The sequence below is a fragment of the Stegostoma tigrinum genome, chromosome 7 (assembly GCF_030684315.1).
Source record: "Stegostoma tigrinum isolate sSteTig4 chromosome 7, sSteTig4.hap1, whole genome shotgun sequence".
NCBI classification, from domain to species: Eukaryota; Metazoa; Chordata; class Chondrichthyes; order Orectolobiformes; family Stegostomatidae; genus Stegostoma; species Stegostoma tigrinum.
The window spans coordinates 22319795-22335331 of record NC_081360.1 but is presented as its reverse complement, the minus strand read 5'-3'; the positions used below and the strand labels follow the sequence as shown (position 1 = coordinate 22335331).

Below are 15537 nucleotides of genomic sequence, written 5' to 3'. Positions count from 1 at the left end.
AATTCCTTTGTACTGTAGCTGTCTGCTGTCTTTCTCCAATTAAATGATGTTTATCTTTTCCATTCTAACTGCCAAAGTGCATAACTTCACATTTCCTCACACTATATTCCATCTGTCAAATTTTTGCACACATACTTAAACCTGTCTTTATCCTTCTGTGTACTCCTTGTGTCATTCTCACTACTTGCTTTCGCATCTATTTTTGTCATCTGTAATCTTAGCAGTCATTCATTCACTTCCATGGTCTAGGTAATTTATTACTTGAGTAATCATGACTGCAACACTAATCCCTGTAGCGCTGCACAAGTTACAGTTTGACCTCTCGAGAAAATGCCTCCTTTATCCAAATATCTGCTTTTATTAACTAGTAATCAATTCTGTATTCATGCTAATATAACATCCCCATACCATGGGCTGTTATTAAGTATTGTATGTGGTACCTTATCAAATGTGTTTTAGAAATCCAAATATATTACATTTACTGGTTCTCCTTTATCTACCCTTCTTACCTCAAAGTGCTGTAATATATTTATCAGACATGATTTCCACTTAAGGAAGCCATTGCTGATTCTGCTTGATTATATTATGTGTTTCTAAATGCAGTGATATTGCATTATTTTTAATAGACTGTTTACATTTTCACCATGAGATGTTAAGCTGGCAGGCCTATGGTTATCTATTTTTGCTCTCCTTTTTTTTAAATAAATGTGTTCCATTGGCAGTTTTCCCATCCTCTGGAACCTCTCCAGAATCTAGGGATTACTAGAGAATTAAAAACCAATGCATCCACTATCTAGCAGCTTTAAAATCCTCAAGTGCAACCTGTCAAGTTGATATTTAGTCCCATTAGTTTAATCATACCTTTTCTCTTGTTGTTGTGTAATTTCTGCCCCCCCCTTTTAGCCCCTTCATCATTTAGTACGTTCTGATACTATTAGTGTCCTTTACAGTGAAGACTGATGCAAAGTATTTATTCAATGCTTCTATAGTTTACTACCTTCCCCATTATCTCCCCAGGTTTATTTTCTAAGGAGCCTATGTACTCTGTTGCTTTGCTGTTCATTTTTGTGTATGTAAAGAAGGTTTTACTGACTTTTTGTGTTATGTGCGAGTTTCCCTTATTTGTCTTTTTTTCCTTTTTTTGGCCACCTCTTGTTGGCTGCTAAAACTTTCCCACTCCTTTGATTTTTCCACTGTTCTTGCCAAAATGTGTTTTTTTCAATTTGATGTTATCCTCAACATTACAGGTTAGCCAGGAAAAGTTGGAATGGTTGGTTTATCCCCTTCCTTGAGTTCCCCTTTCTCACTGGGATATATCTTGGGCTATTTTCTTAAACATCTGCCATAGTTCTTCAACCATCCTTTCTGCTAAACTGCTTTCCCAGACCACTCCAGCCAACTCTGCCCTCATTCCCATGTAATTTATCCTTATTTAAGTTTGGCACAATTGTTTCCGACCAAAGTATTTCCTCTCCCCTCCCAACCTGAATGCTAAATTCTACCTTGTTATGGCCACTTTTCCTGAGAGATACTTCTCCTTTGAGATCATTTATTAAACCTGTCTCAATTACACATTTACAAAATCCAAAATAGCCTGGTCCCTGGTTAGATTTGCAAGGCATTGTAGATAACAATGCCGAAGACACTCCATGAATTATTCCTCATGGCTACTTCTGCCAATTCGACTTTTCTCAGTCTACATGAAGATATTAAACTAATTCATGATTAATCGACTGCCTATTGCTTTAACCTGCCCTAATTGTCTCATTATTATGTTGTCTTGCAGAGCAGCTCTTGTCAGGGGGCCAAAGGACAACTCTCACCAGTGTCGTCATCTCTTTGTTATTTTTTAACTCCACTCCTATGGATTCCAAAACTTCAGTTCCAAGATCATTTCTTGCTATCATACTTATTCCATCTTCTATTAACAAAGGATTGGATAGGGTGAAGAGGGTGTCTGCAGGTTTAATGACCTTATCTCATTCAGAGTATGTAACATGCTGTTCTGTAGAAGTCAATAATTTGTAGGTGAGGTTCCATCTTTTTCGGAGATACCTGTCCTTACACACTGGATAGCCTGTGCAGCAGATATTGCCAAAACAATAGTAATCGCTTTTGTTTCTTTCTTATTTCTAGTGAAACATCTGAAATCCTACTGTACAATACATTCCAGCCTCCTGATGTAGAGAAGGTAAGAATAATGATGGAACTTTCCATCAAAAGGTTATGTCCCATGTTGGCCAGCTGCTGAGTGTTCACCCATCCTGCTTCTGTATTTAGTAGAATATGTTTCTGTACAGCGATAGGCAAGAAGAGCTTGTATTTGGAACATCACTTGTGATTGTGACTCCAGTTCCACATTGTTCTTCCTTTTCAGTCATCTAATTGTATAATTTTGCTTTTCTAGGGCCACTTTTCCCCTCCCCTCCTTGTTCATGTGATTTCTAGAACATTCCCTTCCTTTCAGGCCGACATGGAAATTGAGCAGGTAGATTTGGAGATAAGCAACTTTGAAGAATGTGACTGGCTCCTCGAAATTGTAATTTTTTTTGACCTGGCTGCTTGCCTCTTCTAAGACCCTCACAAGATTATTACTGTCCCTGACTGCAGAGCTGAGGTCTTAAGACAGAATGATTTAATTCAAGCAGCTGATCATAACATGCTTACATTTTTATTTACAGAGATGCACATGACAAAGATGTCCTTGCAAACCCAACAGCCACAACTTCAGCCTGTTCTTATTGAAAAAGCAAATACATCCCCAGTTAATGTCCACCGCTTGAATATACAATTAATACAAAAGGCTGAACAGCAAGCACACTGCATCTTTATTGTACAGCATGCTATCTGCTACATTGTATTCCTATCCAATTCACTTTGATTTCCCTGGCATTAAAGTAGAACTTGACCACTTCACACGAATTGTTCTGAGGGAATGGGGCAAGTGCCTGGTGTTAGCAGATAAATTGCATTAGATTTTTAGATTTCCTGGCATCGTGTCTCAGTAGTTAGCACTGCTACCTCACAGCGCTAGGGTCCAGAGTTCAGTTCTAGCCTTGGATGGATGACTGTCTGTCTGTGTGGAATTTGCGCGTGCTCCCCATTTCTGCTGGGTGACTCGGTTTTCTCCCACAATCCAAAGATGTGCTGGTTAGGTAGATTGGTCATGCTAAATTGTCTATAATGTCCAGGGATATGCCCGCGAGGTGCATTGGCCATACTAAATAGGGGTAGGAGGCTGGGTCTGATGCTTTTGAAGGATCAGTGCAGATTCAATGTGCCAAATGTTCTCTCTTTGCCCTGAAGGGAATTCTATGATTTAATAATCTTAACGTATATGATTTGACAAAATTCTAAGCTTTAAAATGTATTGAAGGAAACCTGGAAGGATTTCAGATTCTGATTCAATGTGTAGAACAGTTCCTATGGAGTGTGAAGTTGGTATTTGTAGCGTGTCATTCATGTCCTTGTGCTTCTGTAAATTATTCTCTCTATTAATACGTCTGTCCTATTTATTTTAAATGGGATTGTTTTGAAATCCTGATGAAAGGACAACCTAAAATTTAATTTGTGGCTACATGCAAGCTGTTGAACCCAGACAGCACAGGTTTGTCCATGGTAGTAGCCTTAAGTGCAAATAAGACATGTTTTGTTAATGCAGTCTACCGTCTCGTCATGGATTTTTCCCAAAGGTCCAATCTCAAACTCTACTTTTTCATGATTACATCATTCTAGTCATGTGTCATACATGGCCTGTGTAAACAACAAAAATGTGCACTTTATAGGGAGTTACACAGCTTGGTGACAGAGAGCAAAAAGGTGTGGACAGACAAAGGAAACAACTGAGACACCTGCGACAAGATCAAACAGCCTTCTATATTCCTCAGTAGTAAGGGATGTTTCCGTGCTGTGGCAGGGTCACATGTAACTTTGAATGAAAAAAAAACAGTAAAGTTCTTTTCAATAACTGTGCTGTTGGAGCATGCTTTCCCCTTTTCAGACTTCAAAATACTTGTAATGCCTCTAAAAATTTTAATCAAAACATGATTTTGGTTTATGTGACGCATTTTGAATTGTTAAAACTGGAATAAATCACTTTATACCATGCTTACGTACTGTGCGTGTTGGTTAAATTCACCATCAACTGGTCCAAATTGACCTAATATAATTCCTGATCCCAGTATCAAAGGGACTATGCTCCACATTTAGTCTTGGTTATTTCACATAAAACAAATTAAACTGCACTGAGCTAAGCCTGTCAACTTATTTGTTCTGGACTTTGTGTTTGCCCAGAGAGGTTTTCGGTAGTATACCTTACATTGTTGAAGCTATCATTTGCCAGGATAAACAAGCTGAATAGGCCTGCTCGAGCACTGTTTATTTAAATTTAAGTGAACGCATTCTGGTTTGAGCCTACATCAGAGAAGTTACTGAATTGCGGATTGTTGCAGTGTGGATGAGGCCATTCAGGTTGTCCTTCTCTGCACCAGCTCCCTGAATGAACAATCCATCTTAACCGTTCTCCCCACTACTTCCAGTAACACTACATCTCCTTCCTTTTCAGATAATACAGAACAGTACAGCAGAGGAACAGGCCCTTTGGCCCACTCTGTCTGTGCTAACTATGATTCTAGCCTTGCTGTGGTCCATATCCTTCTGTTCTCTGCTGATTCATGTCTCTGTCTAAATGCCCATTAAACTTTGCTACCATATCTGCTTTTACCACCTCTCCTGGCAGGAGATTCCAGGCACCGACTATCCTATGTCTAAACGACAAACTTCCCTTGCACATCTCCTTTAAACATTTTCTCCTTCACCTTAAACCTTTGCCCTCTAGTATTTGACATTGCTACTCTGGGAAAGAGTCCTCAACATTTCACCTTCACCATACCGCTCATAATTTTATATACTTCTGTCAGGTCGTCCCTCAGCCACCACCGGTGTAGTGAAAACAATCCAGGTTTGTCCAACCTTTCCTAATAGCTAATGCATTCTCATCCAGGCAATATCCTGGTAAACCTCTTTCTCACCCTCTCCAAAGCGTCCACAGCCTTTGTCTGATGTGGTGACCAGAACTGCTTACTGTACTCCAAATGTTGCCTGACCAAAGTCTTATACAGTTGCAACATGACTTGCCAACTTTTATACTCACTCAGTCCCCTGGCTAATGCAGGCAATTTTCCTTCTTCACCACTTTTGCCACTTTCGGAGAGCTATGGACTTGGACCCCAAGATATCTCTGTATCTTAGTGCTTCTAAGGACCTGGCTATTTACTTTCCTCTTGCATTTGACCTCTTAAAATGCATCATCTCACATTGTCAAGTTTAAACTTCATCTGCCATTTCTCTGTCCAACTTTCCAGCTGATCTATGTCTTGCTGCATCCTTCGATATCCTTCCTCACAACCCTGAACTCCATCAGTTTTCATGTCGTCTCTAAACTTACACATAATTTTCATCCAAATCACTTTTGTACGTTACAAACAACAGAGGTCCCAGTACTGTTCCTGATGGAGCACCACTGTGTCACAGACCTCCAGTTAGAAGAACACTCCACCAGTACCCTCTGTCTTCTGTGACAACGACAGTTTTGTATCCAACTTCCCATATCACCATAGATCCCATGTGATTTGGTTTTCTGGACCAGCCTACTGAAGAGGCACCTTGTCAAGTGTCCATGTAGACAACATCCACTACCTTCTCCTCATCAATCATCTTCATCACTTCCTCAAAAAGCTCAATCCTTCAATATTCAATAGAAAATATCTTTGAGTATACATATACCCAATATCTGCTATACACCCACCAATTAACTGTACATTCTCGCACTCTGCCTCCTATTGAGATTCTGTTCCATTCTCCTAGTTCCTCCGTCTTCACACCTGTTCTGATGATGCTACCTTTGACAAAGGGAGGTGCCATCGAAAGGTCCACCACTTTGTTCAACTGAGGGCTTCCCATCACCACGGTTGTCAGGACCCCCACCTGTGTCTGACTTGTCTCCTGCACTTTGGCCCTCACTCCCTCCTTTCCCATCCACAACAGCGAAAGAGTCCCTCGCCTACCCTCCCACCAGCATCCATGTCGAAAGGATCATTAGCCACCACTTCCGCCACCTTCACTGGGAAGCCACCACCAGACTCATTCTCCCCTTCCCTGCTCTTATCAGCCTCCTGCAGGGACCATTACCTCTGGGAGACTTTGGCTCACTCATCCTCGCCTCCCAATACCTCCCCAATATCCCTCAGAGCCCACTTTACCTGGAATCAATCTAATTAACTTTTGGTGTGTCTTCTGTCAGAATATCTTTCCTTAAGTACCGAGACCAAGACTGCACACAGTACTGCAGGTCTGGTCTCACCAAAGCCACTATATCTTTGCAGTAAGACCTGATTCTTGCATTAGGTACAAAGCTGGTTTTTTGGTAGCCTCAGATTTAAGCCATAACCAGTCATATTAGGTCAAATAGAACCAAGAGAGTAACTTGTTTTTAACCATGGTTAGTTTGTTTTGTTTGGGTTTTAAAATATTTGTAAATTGAGCAATACGCAGGTGAGAAATTTGATTTGACTTGAAACATTGCCTGAGAAAGGACCCGGGCCACAATTTCATCATGTCTTTTGATGATGCACTGTAAAGGTTTGTCCTTGCTCTAGTGGTGTTCTGGACGTTGCACAGAGGACAGAGAAAATCTGCCTTTATATAACACCTGTTGCATTCTCTGCACATTTGAGTGCTTCACAGCAGTGGCTTGTGAGGTCAGGCCACTGAGTAGACCATTGATAGCCCAGAAGCAATGTGATGAATGGCCGCGTAATATTTTCACATGTAGTTAGCTGAGGATTAATATTGGTCAGGCGCCACAGCGTTACCACTGCATTTGCCTAATTGCTGCACCTTTGGAGGCCGTACCATTGTTTGTTTGATCCTTTGACGCAGAAATTCTCGCTAAACTTCTCCACATCTCCATCTCTTTTTTTTTGAAACTCTCCTTTGAAACTTATCTTTCTTTTTGGTACTTTCTCCAATATCACCTTGATGTTATGTTTTCTTGGAAGATTTTGCAACATCAAAGGTGATACATAAATTTAAGGTAACGAGGTATAGAACTGGATGAACACCGCAGGCCAAGCAGCATCAGCGGAGCAGGAATGCTGACATTTCGGGTCTGGACCCTTCTTCAGAAAATCCTACTCCTCTGCTGCTTGGCCTGCTGTGTACGTCCAGCTCTACACCTTGTTATCTCAGATTCTCCAGCATCTGCAGTTCCTACTATCTCTGAAACTTATAAATTTAAATTGTTACTGAAACTTTGGAGGCTGCCACTTAGGAGGTTGCCAATTCATTTGTGTGGTTGTACCATTTGTAAGGAAGTTATTTACAGGTATCAAACATTTCTGTACTATCCTATTAGAAAAATAAACTTTGATATCTGAGACCAAATTATTCCTGCTGTAATTGCAGGTTGCTGAGGACTTCAGACTGTTAAAGTGGGAGAAAGGGCCATGGCTGGAGCAAAGTGACGTTTCCTTCCATTTACTCAGACTGCTGTGAGTACATGTGTTACACTAGATATTAGTGCCATTCGGAATATGGAGCTCACTGTGCTGCCAGGAATGCCTCAAGATGTTGCAAAGATGCAGTTAAATTTGAATGTGTGAAAGTACAGTCAGTAAAAATCAGGAAAGGTACAGCAGCTCTATCAATAACTGTGAAAAGAGAGAGACAGCATACTGTTTGAGTAACTGCTGGATTCTAGCTGAGTGTGCATATCTGAAATGTCAAACTTGTTGTTCCTCTTCGTGAATGCTCTTGGATCCACTGTGCATTTATGTAATGTTCTGCTTTTATGCCTGCTGTCAGATTCCAGTGAAATGCTAAATAGACATTCGTGGAAAAAATTGCCTGCTTAGATGAGTTGTAAACTTTTTAAAAAATAATCTTCTGATGCTCAGCTGAGGGAGTACTGCAAAGCTTGTGTTCCATTTGAATAGGGTGCTGAAAATCTGTTGCTGCCGTGCAGTTGGTAGACCCGTATACAGTCTTTTGTTCCTCATGCTTATTATCTTTGGATAATGTTTTACCTATCTTGACAGTAGCCTCTTGTTCTGAATTACTCCAGACCTGTTTCACCTTACTCCAGCTGCTCTGTTTTGAAATGTGATCATTCCCCCTGTTGTCGGAATCTGGGTCAAGGAGCTCATTACGACCTGGCATTCTGGTCGCAAATTACAGGGACAACTGAATCAGCTAATGTTTGGGTAATGGAGAATTTTACTTCTTAGGGACTTGGTGTGTCAGCTATGAGCCATATCGTAGCTAGGTGAGGGCAACTGAAAGATTTGTGGGTATAATGAATTACTGTTTACTTAAACATATATTTGGTTGCCTGTGACCAATTTGGTTCTTGCGGGAAGCACTTGAGGAAGTGAATTGCATTGGATGGGTGCATGATTTTTGCCATAACTGTACAGTGCTAGACCAGTTCACCTAATGACCAGAAAACATGTGTAACGTTGAACAGGTCAACCAGCACTTATGAAGTGAACAGATAAATTAAAGTATCATTCAGGAAACTTGACACCATCCAGGACAAAGCAACCTATTTGATTGGCAGCTCATTTGCTCCCTCCACTGAAAAATAGTGACAGCGGTATGTACCATCTTCAAGATATACAGTGACAAATTGCCAAACCTCCTTCAACAGCACCTTCCAAACCTGCAACCTCCAGCACCTCATAGTATAAGAGCAGCAGAACACTGCCTCTCACAATTTTCCCTCGAAAGTACACAGGCCACCTTGACTTGAAATTATATCACGGTTCTTCATTGTCAAAATCCTGGAAGATTCTGTAGCTGCACAGTGCTTGTTTTACCTGCACCAAATCAACTCCAGCAGTTTGAGGGTGGCTCAGCACCACGTTAAGACAAATGGCAAGTTGCCTTGCCAGCAACACCCTCATCCTGAATTAAGAAAACCAAGTAGGTTCGTTATTAAAACCGGAAGGAACCTGAGAGAGGAGAGCAATGTTAAGGATGATGGGAGAATATAACCAGGTGTCAGAGGGGAATTGTTCCTTTAAAAATCAGGGAGGCAAATTGTATCAGAGATAATGGGAACTGCAGATGCTGGAGAATTCCAAGATAATAAAATGTGAGGCTGGATGAACACAGCAGGCCAAGCAGCATCTCAGGAGCACAAAAGCTGACATTTCGGGCCTAGACCCTTCATCAGAGAGGGGGATGGGGAGAGGGAACTGGAATAAATAGGGAGAGAGGGGGAGGCGGACCGAAGATGGAGAGTAAAGAAGATAGGTGGAGAGAGTATATGTGGGGAGGTAGGGAGGGGATAGGTCAGTCCAGGGAAGATGGACAGGTCAAGGAGGTGGAATGAGGTTAGTAGGTAGATCGGGGTGCGGCTTGGGGTGGGAGGAAGGGATGGGTGAGAGGAAGAACCGGTTAGGGAGGCAGAGACAGGTTGGACTGGTTTTGGGATGCAGTGGGTGGGGGGGGAAGAGCTGGGCTGGTTGTGTGGTGCAGTGGTGTCTGCTTTCCGGAGAGACCACTCTCTCCGTGACTCCCTTGTTCGCTCCACACTGCCCTCCAACCCCACCACACCCGGCACCTTCCCCTGCAACCGCAGGAAATGCTACACTTGCCCCCACACCTCCTCCCTCACCCCTATCCCAGGCCCCAAGATGATATTCCACATTAAGCAGAGGTTCACCTGCACATCTGCCAATGTGGTATACTGCATCCACTGTACCCGGTGTGGCTGCCTCTACATTGGGGAAACCAAGCGAAGGCTTGGAGACCGCTTTGCAGAACACCTGTGCTCAGTTCGCAACAAACAACTGCACCTCCCAGTCGCAAACCATTTCCACTCCCCCTCCCATTCTTTAGATGACATTTCCATCATGGGCCTCCTGCAGTGCCACAATGATGCCACCCGAAGGTTGCAGAACAGCAACTCATATTCCGCCTGGGCACCCTGCAGCCTAATGGTATCAATGTGGACTTCACCAGTTTCAAGATCTCCCCTTCCCCAACTGCATCCCTAAACCAGCCCAGTTCGTCTCCTCCCCCCACTGCACCACACAACCAGCCCAGCTCTCCCCCCCCCCCCCCCCCCCCCCCACCCACCTGCATCCCAAAACCAGTCCAACCTGTCTCTGCCTCCCTAACCGGTTCTTCCTCTCACCCATCCCTTCCTCCCACCCCAAGCCGCACCCCCATCTACCTACTAACCTCATCCCACCTCCGTGACCTGTCCATCTTCCCTGGACTGACCTATCCCCTCCCTACCTCCCCAGCTACACTCTCTCCACCTATCTTCTTTACTCTCCATCTTCGGTCCGCCTCCCCCTCTCTCCCTATTTATTCCAGTTCCCTCTCCCCATCCCCCTCTCTGATGAAGGGTCTAGGCCCGAAACGTCAGCTTTTGTGCTCCTGAGATGCTGCTTGGGCTGCTGTGTTCATCCAGCCTCAAATTTTATTATCAGGGAGGCAAATTGTATTTGGTAGAAGGATCTTCTTGACGTAAAATGGTGTAAGATGATCAGTTGAATATGGAAACTGATGAGCTGGATGATGGAGACTAATCTGATAAGAATGAGTGGGAGCAGGAGCATGAGAGAAAGGATAGACAGGTTTTACTCATTTTACCAGTGTGAAGAGAGTGCATTCTGCTGGGTGTTCTCTGCAGTGCTATTGCAGCAGAGAATTGAGTCCTTTGTTGAAGTGAGTGGGAAGAAATCTATCCCAGGCAATGACTGGCATTGGACTTATACTTGGTGTCAGTGTAAGAAAACAAAATTGCCTTTATTATGCACCTTACACAATCTCAGGATGCTGCAAAGCACTTCCCAACCAAAGTGATATTTTTGAGTGCATTCAAGGCTATAATGTAGGAAACATGGCAGTTAAGTTTTCCATAGCAAAATTCCACAAATAATAACGTGATATTAACCAGATTTTTTAAAAAATGGTGTTGATTGAGAGTAGGTGTATGTCAGATCAAGGGTAAATTTCTTCTTCAAAATGATACCGTAGTATATTACAGACAGGGCTGCTTACCATTACTCTGAAATATGTTTTGGGGCTTTCATTTGAATGTTCTGATGCTTGGTGCTTTGTGATTGAGGCAGGCTGTTAAATTGTATGGTCTTACCCTGTCTGTCTATCTTTTCATATACTTGTACATTCTACTCCTTCCTGTCCCCCTCCAGACGGTATAAAGGATCCTGATTTTGGCTGTAAGGTTAAGACATGTTACTATTTATTTTTCTGTCTGAGAGCAAGCTGCCCTTGTCAAAACCTCAGCACCACATTGCTTTGTCCTTTTGGTTTGGAAATGCTCCAGTGTACTACAAAAATTAAATAGAAAAGTAAATCAACAAGTACTTTTTATAAACTAATAAATCCACAACATCATAAATATCTCTCTAGTATTTGTTGGCTTTTGTAGGATTCTGTCATTCCAATATAAACCATGTCCCTGTTTTTATTTAATTCCACATTGAGAATGTTTTGAAGGTAATATTAAGGAATAACATTTTTCAAGCAACTGGGTTAACTGCTGTGCACTGGGGCCCTCTAAAGATCAAACCTGGTTCCTGGAACAAGCAAAGCAGATGAGACTAAAGGTGTAAGAATCACAAGAAATACTGCTAAGAGCCAGAGACCAAATTCACTTGAGGAAATTGACTGAGCTGCGTCCCTGTTCCATTCCAATGTATACACACTCGTCGAGTGGAGTAATTAAAGTAATGGAATAGTGAGCAGGGTGAAAGTGTATTGTTATTGAGGAGTTATGTATGTTTCTAGCACTCATGTATGAAGTTTCAAGGATTGCACTACAACATTCATTCTCCCATCCCAATCAATTCTGTCGCCTGCATTAGACTGTTGCCACAAAGGATTAGATTAGATTCCCTACAGTGTGGAAACAGGCCCTTCGCCCAACAAGTCCACACTGCCGCTTGGAGCATCCCACCCAGACCCATCCCCCATAACCCACACACCCCTGAACACTACGGGCAATTTAGCATGGCCAATCCACCGAGCCTGCATCTCTTTGGACTGTGGGGGGGGAAACTGGAGCACCCGGAGGAAACCCACGCAGACACGGGGAGAATGTGCAAACTCCACACAGACGGTTGTCCGAGGCTGGAATCGAACCCGGGTCCCTGGTGCTGTGACGCTGCAGTGCTCACCAGTGAGCCACCATGCTGCCCCAAATTGCTTGCTTCTGTGCAGCATTTTTTTAAAATTTATTGCTGGGATGTGGGGAATTCTTATGAAAGGCCGCAGACCTGAAATATGAACTGTCTCTGTCTTCATAGCTGCTGCCATATTTGAGTTTGTGCAGCATTTTCTGTTTTTATTTCAGACTTCTGGATTTTTTGTGAAGTTTTGGACCTTGGATGTTTGTGTGGTTTCCCTATAAATACTGAATGACTGATAGGTCTTTGTATTGGCACTTAGTATCATCAAGGGAATATTTGAGCAAGATTCCTAGTCGAGCTGCATTTTCACTGTGTGTATTTTAAAGGAAGAATGAACTGAGTAATTCTGAAGTTCATAAAAAAAGTGATAACTTCCTTCCTGCATTACCCCATGATTTGCCCGAGTTTAAAGGTTTATTGTTTATTGTTCTCAGTTTGTCAGGTATTTTAAAAGTCTCTGCTGTGTCCGGAACATTTTTGCGTATGCGGAGTAACATAGTGGTGTCCATTATAACATTGGTTCACTTTCTGCCCAGTTTGACTTGCATTCACCTTAAATTCTGTTAATAACGTTTCCATAATCCCAATGTGATCATTTAATCCTTCAGTGCTAACATCACTCCTGATGGCAATATAAAGCCAGCCTTTCAAATTTACAGGACACATTGAATTAACCCACTTTGTTGCATGCATAGTATCTAGTCTGTAGATTTTGAGATTGCTGAACGTGGAATTTTAGGAGCAAGATCTGCCGTAATGCAGGAAACGCTAATGTCCCCACAGCAAGATCACACTCACAGTAATGCAAAAACCCAATTTGTTTTTAGTGGTGTTACTGAAGGCCTAAATATCAGCCAGGACACTGGAGAGAACATCTTAGGTCTTCAAAATAGTGCTATGGCAACTTTTGTCACTTGGAGGGGAGTTAGAATTTAGAATTTGCTACCGTGTGGAATGTAAATATCACTAGAAATTTTAGACAGAATTGCACCTTTCTGTTCTGCGAATGCTGTGTGTAATCTCATAGTATGCACCAAAAGTTGAATTGTTTTCTGCAGCTTTTGATTCCAGATTTTTGGTGCTATGGATTACTGGGCAAGTGGCTGATAGCACAGCAGCAAAGGCACATCTGGGACCTCTGAACAAAATAGTCAACTGTCTGTCTTAGAGTACGGTATGAACAATGGAAAAGGAAATGCAGCAAGTCCTCGACAAAGTTGGAAATGAAATCTTTAAGTGAATCGTTCAACCCCAATAGGGATTAATATTAAAATGGAGTTTGGTTCCCTTATACGTTTTTGGCCTGGAAAAACAATGTACAGATTATAATGTCATACATCTGTAATACTGAGCATTCCCAAATGAAGGAACTTACAAAATCAGTGTGCCTAAAAGACACAACGTACAGTTTGGTACTTAATGACCCCTCGCAACAGAAAATAAAACTTCTAAACATTATAACTTGTAAGGCCACACATGAGTAAATGCCAATCTTTGGAAATAAAATGGCATCAAGACAAAGCTAAACAAAATAAATATGATTGTTGTAGTGTCAGTAAATGTTTTTTTAAAAAAACGTTACACTCACCCGCTCCAGCTATAGATTGACAGGGTTCCTGCCCAGCTTGTTGGTAGCAGAAGGCAACGCAGGATTACCTCCAGTAACTAGCTTTTTGTTACCAGACAGCACTGAAGGGTTCAGTTCAAGATCTGAACTGAAGCTGGAGAGGGGCAGCAAATCCTCGGTGTCAGCAGTAAACACCAGGGACTTAAAAGGTGAGAATAGTGGGCAGGAATTGGACTGTGGGGGCATGAGCAGGAGCCAGGCCAGTGTAGGAGTGGAACCTGATGTGTCCAATGGGGTTGTGGACTCCAAGGGTTTGAAAGACTTCAAGATTGAAAATTTGTATAGGTAGCTAAAGGGGTGAGAGGCCCCAGGACTGAGAGTGGGAGCGGGAGCACTGGGGAAAAGATCCCGTGAGCGGACTAGCCAGCAAAACAAGTCGACGAGATGAACATTGTTCAGCATTGGTTTCCACTGTAAAATGGATATATCTCGATTACTACATAATAAGTAACACTAAAGTGTGATAATGTTCAGCAAGTCAGTGTTAAGCAAGGACTTACCGCCCAGCAATTGGATTCAAATTTAATAGAGGGAAATGAAGAGAGGGGAAAATGATTTGGCTGAAAGGAAAAAGTAGGCAAACTGGCTGAATGTTAAGATTTTTAGAGCAATTCCGTTAGGACTGGAACTCCAACAACTGAATATTCTGTTCTTGATCTTCTGAGGTTGAGGAACGTATCTGTATCTGCCATTTAATTGGTCTTTGTATTGTTAAATACTTATTCCAACTTCATATTTACTGCTCAAATCCAACAAATGTTTTGAATCTGTTGATGCTGACGGTGAGCCCTGATTTGTGAGGTTAACAGCACCATTTTTTACATTAACAATTGTGTGCTCCATAACCTTTGTTATTTTGCTGTTAAGTTCTGTCCCAGTTAATTATGTTCGCATTTTCTCTTGATGAGAAATTTTTGCCTTTTACTGGATAATCTGTTGTTAATAATAGAGATGTGAACTCATTTGAAATGGCACCAATATGTCCTTAGTTTGAGTCACTCATTGTCTGCTCCACACAAATGTTGCCATTGTTCCATGTGCTCTTTCAAAGATTCAATGCAGCTTCAATGGGCAAAAGCATAAAAGACTTTGCAATCTGTAATATAACAGTGCACTTGTATTAAAATACAATAGTATTACTCATTTTAGAGGGGACAATAAGAAGATCAGTCACTATTTTGCCTAGCTTTGGAAAAAATGATTTTTAAGTCTTGTAGGCACTGTTGAGAGAGCCTTTGGCAATTGGTATATTATAGGATTACATCAGGACAGCTCACTTCAGGATCCTCTATATGTCTGGAGAGTGGTTGAAACGAGCTAAAGAAGTTCATTGGCCAACATTTATTTTTCTTGCAAAGCTTATGAGTTAAAAGGTCTTTTGAAACTATCAGACTGAAAGGTTATAAATAGATATTGATTCAACTGTAAAATTCTTCATGCTCCCATTGCTATTTTACTGAGTACAAGTAAATGGGTTAATATCTTTTAAAGAAGGAAATGTTATGTACACTGGCTGATTTTCATAACGTTTTACTGAACAAATTTTGCCTTGGGGACGCAGCCAAAACATATCAAATTCATCAGTCATTTGTTTCTTTCTGTGTGTTTTGATCTGACATTTTTGAGTGAGCCATGGGAGTAGAGAACAAGTCAGGACAACCTGAAGTCTTGTTGTACGCTTGA

General features: G+C 41.8%; 1 protein-coding gene across 1 annotated transcript in view; it reads left to right on the top strand.

The window, feature by feature from the left end:
- Positions 1–15537, top strand: part of ndufa10 (NADH:ubiquinone oxidoreductase subunit A10) — a 53896-nt gene that overhangs the window by 33286 nt on the left and 5073 nt on the right. The window contains exons 7-8 of the mRNA XM_048535309.2: positions 2137–2191; positions 7465–7550. Coding sequence (XP_048391266.1) covers positions 2137–2191; positions 7465–7550 — 141 coding nt within the window. The remainder of the gene's footprint in view (positions 1–2136; positions 2192–7464; positions 7551–15537) is intronic.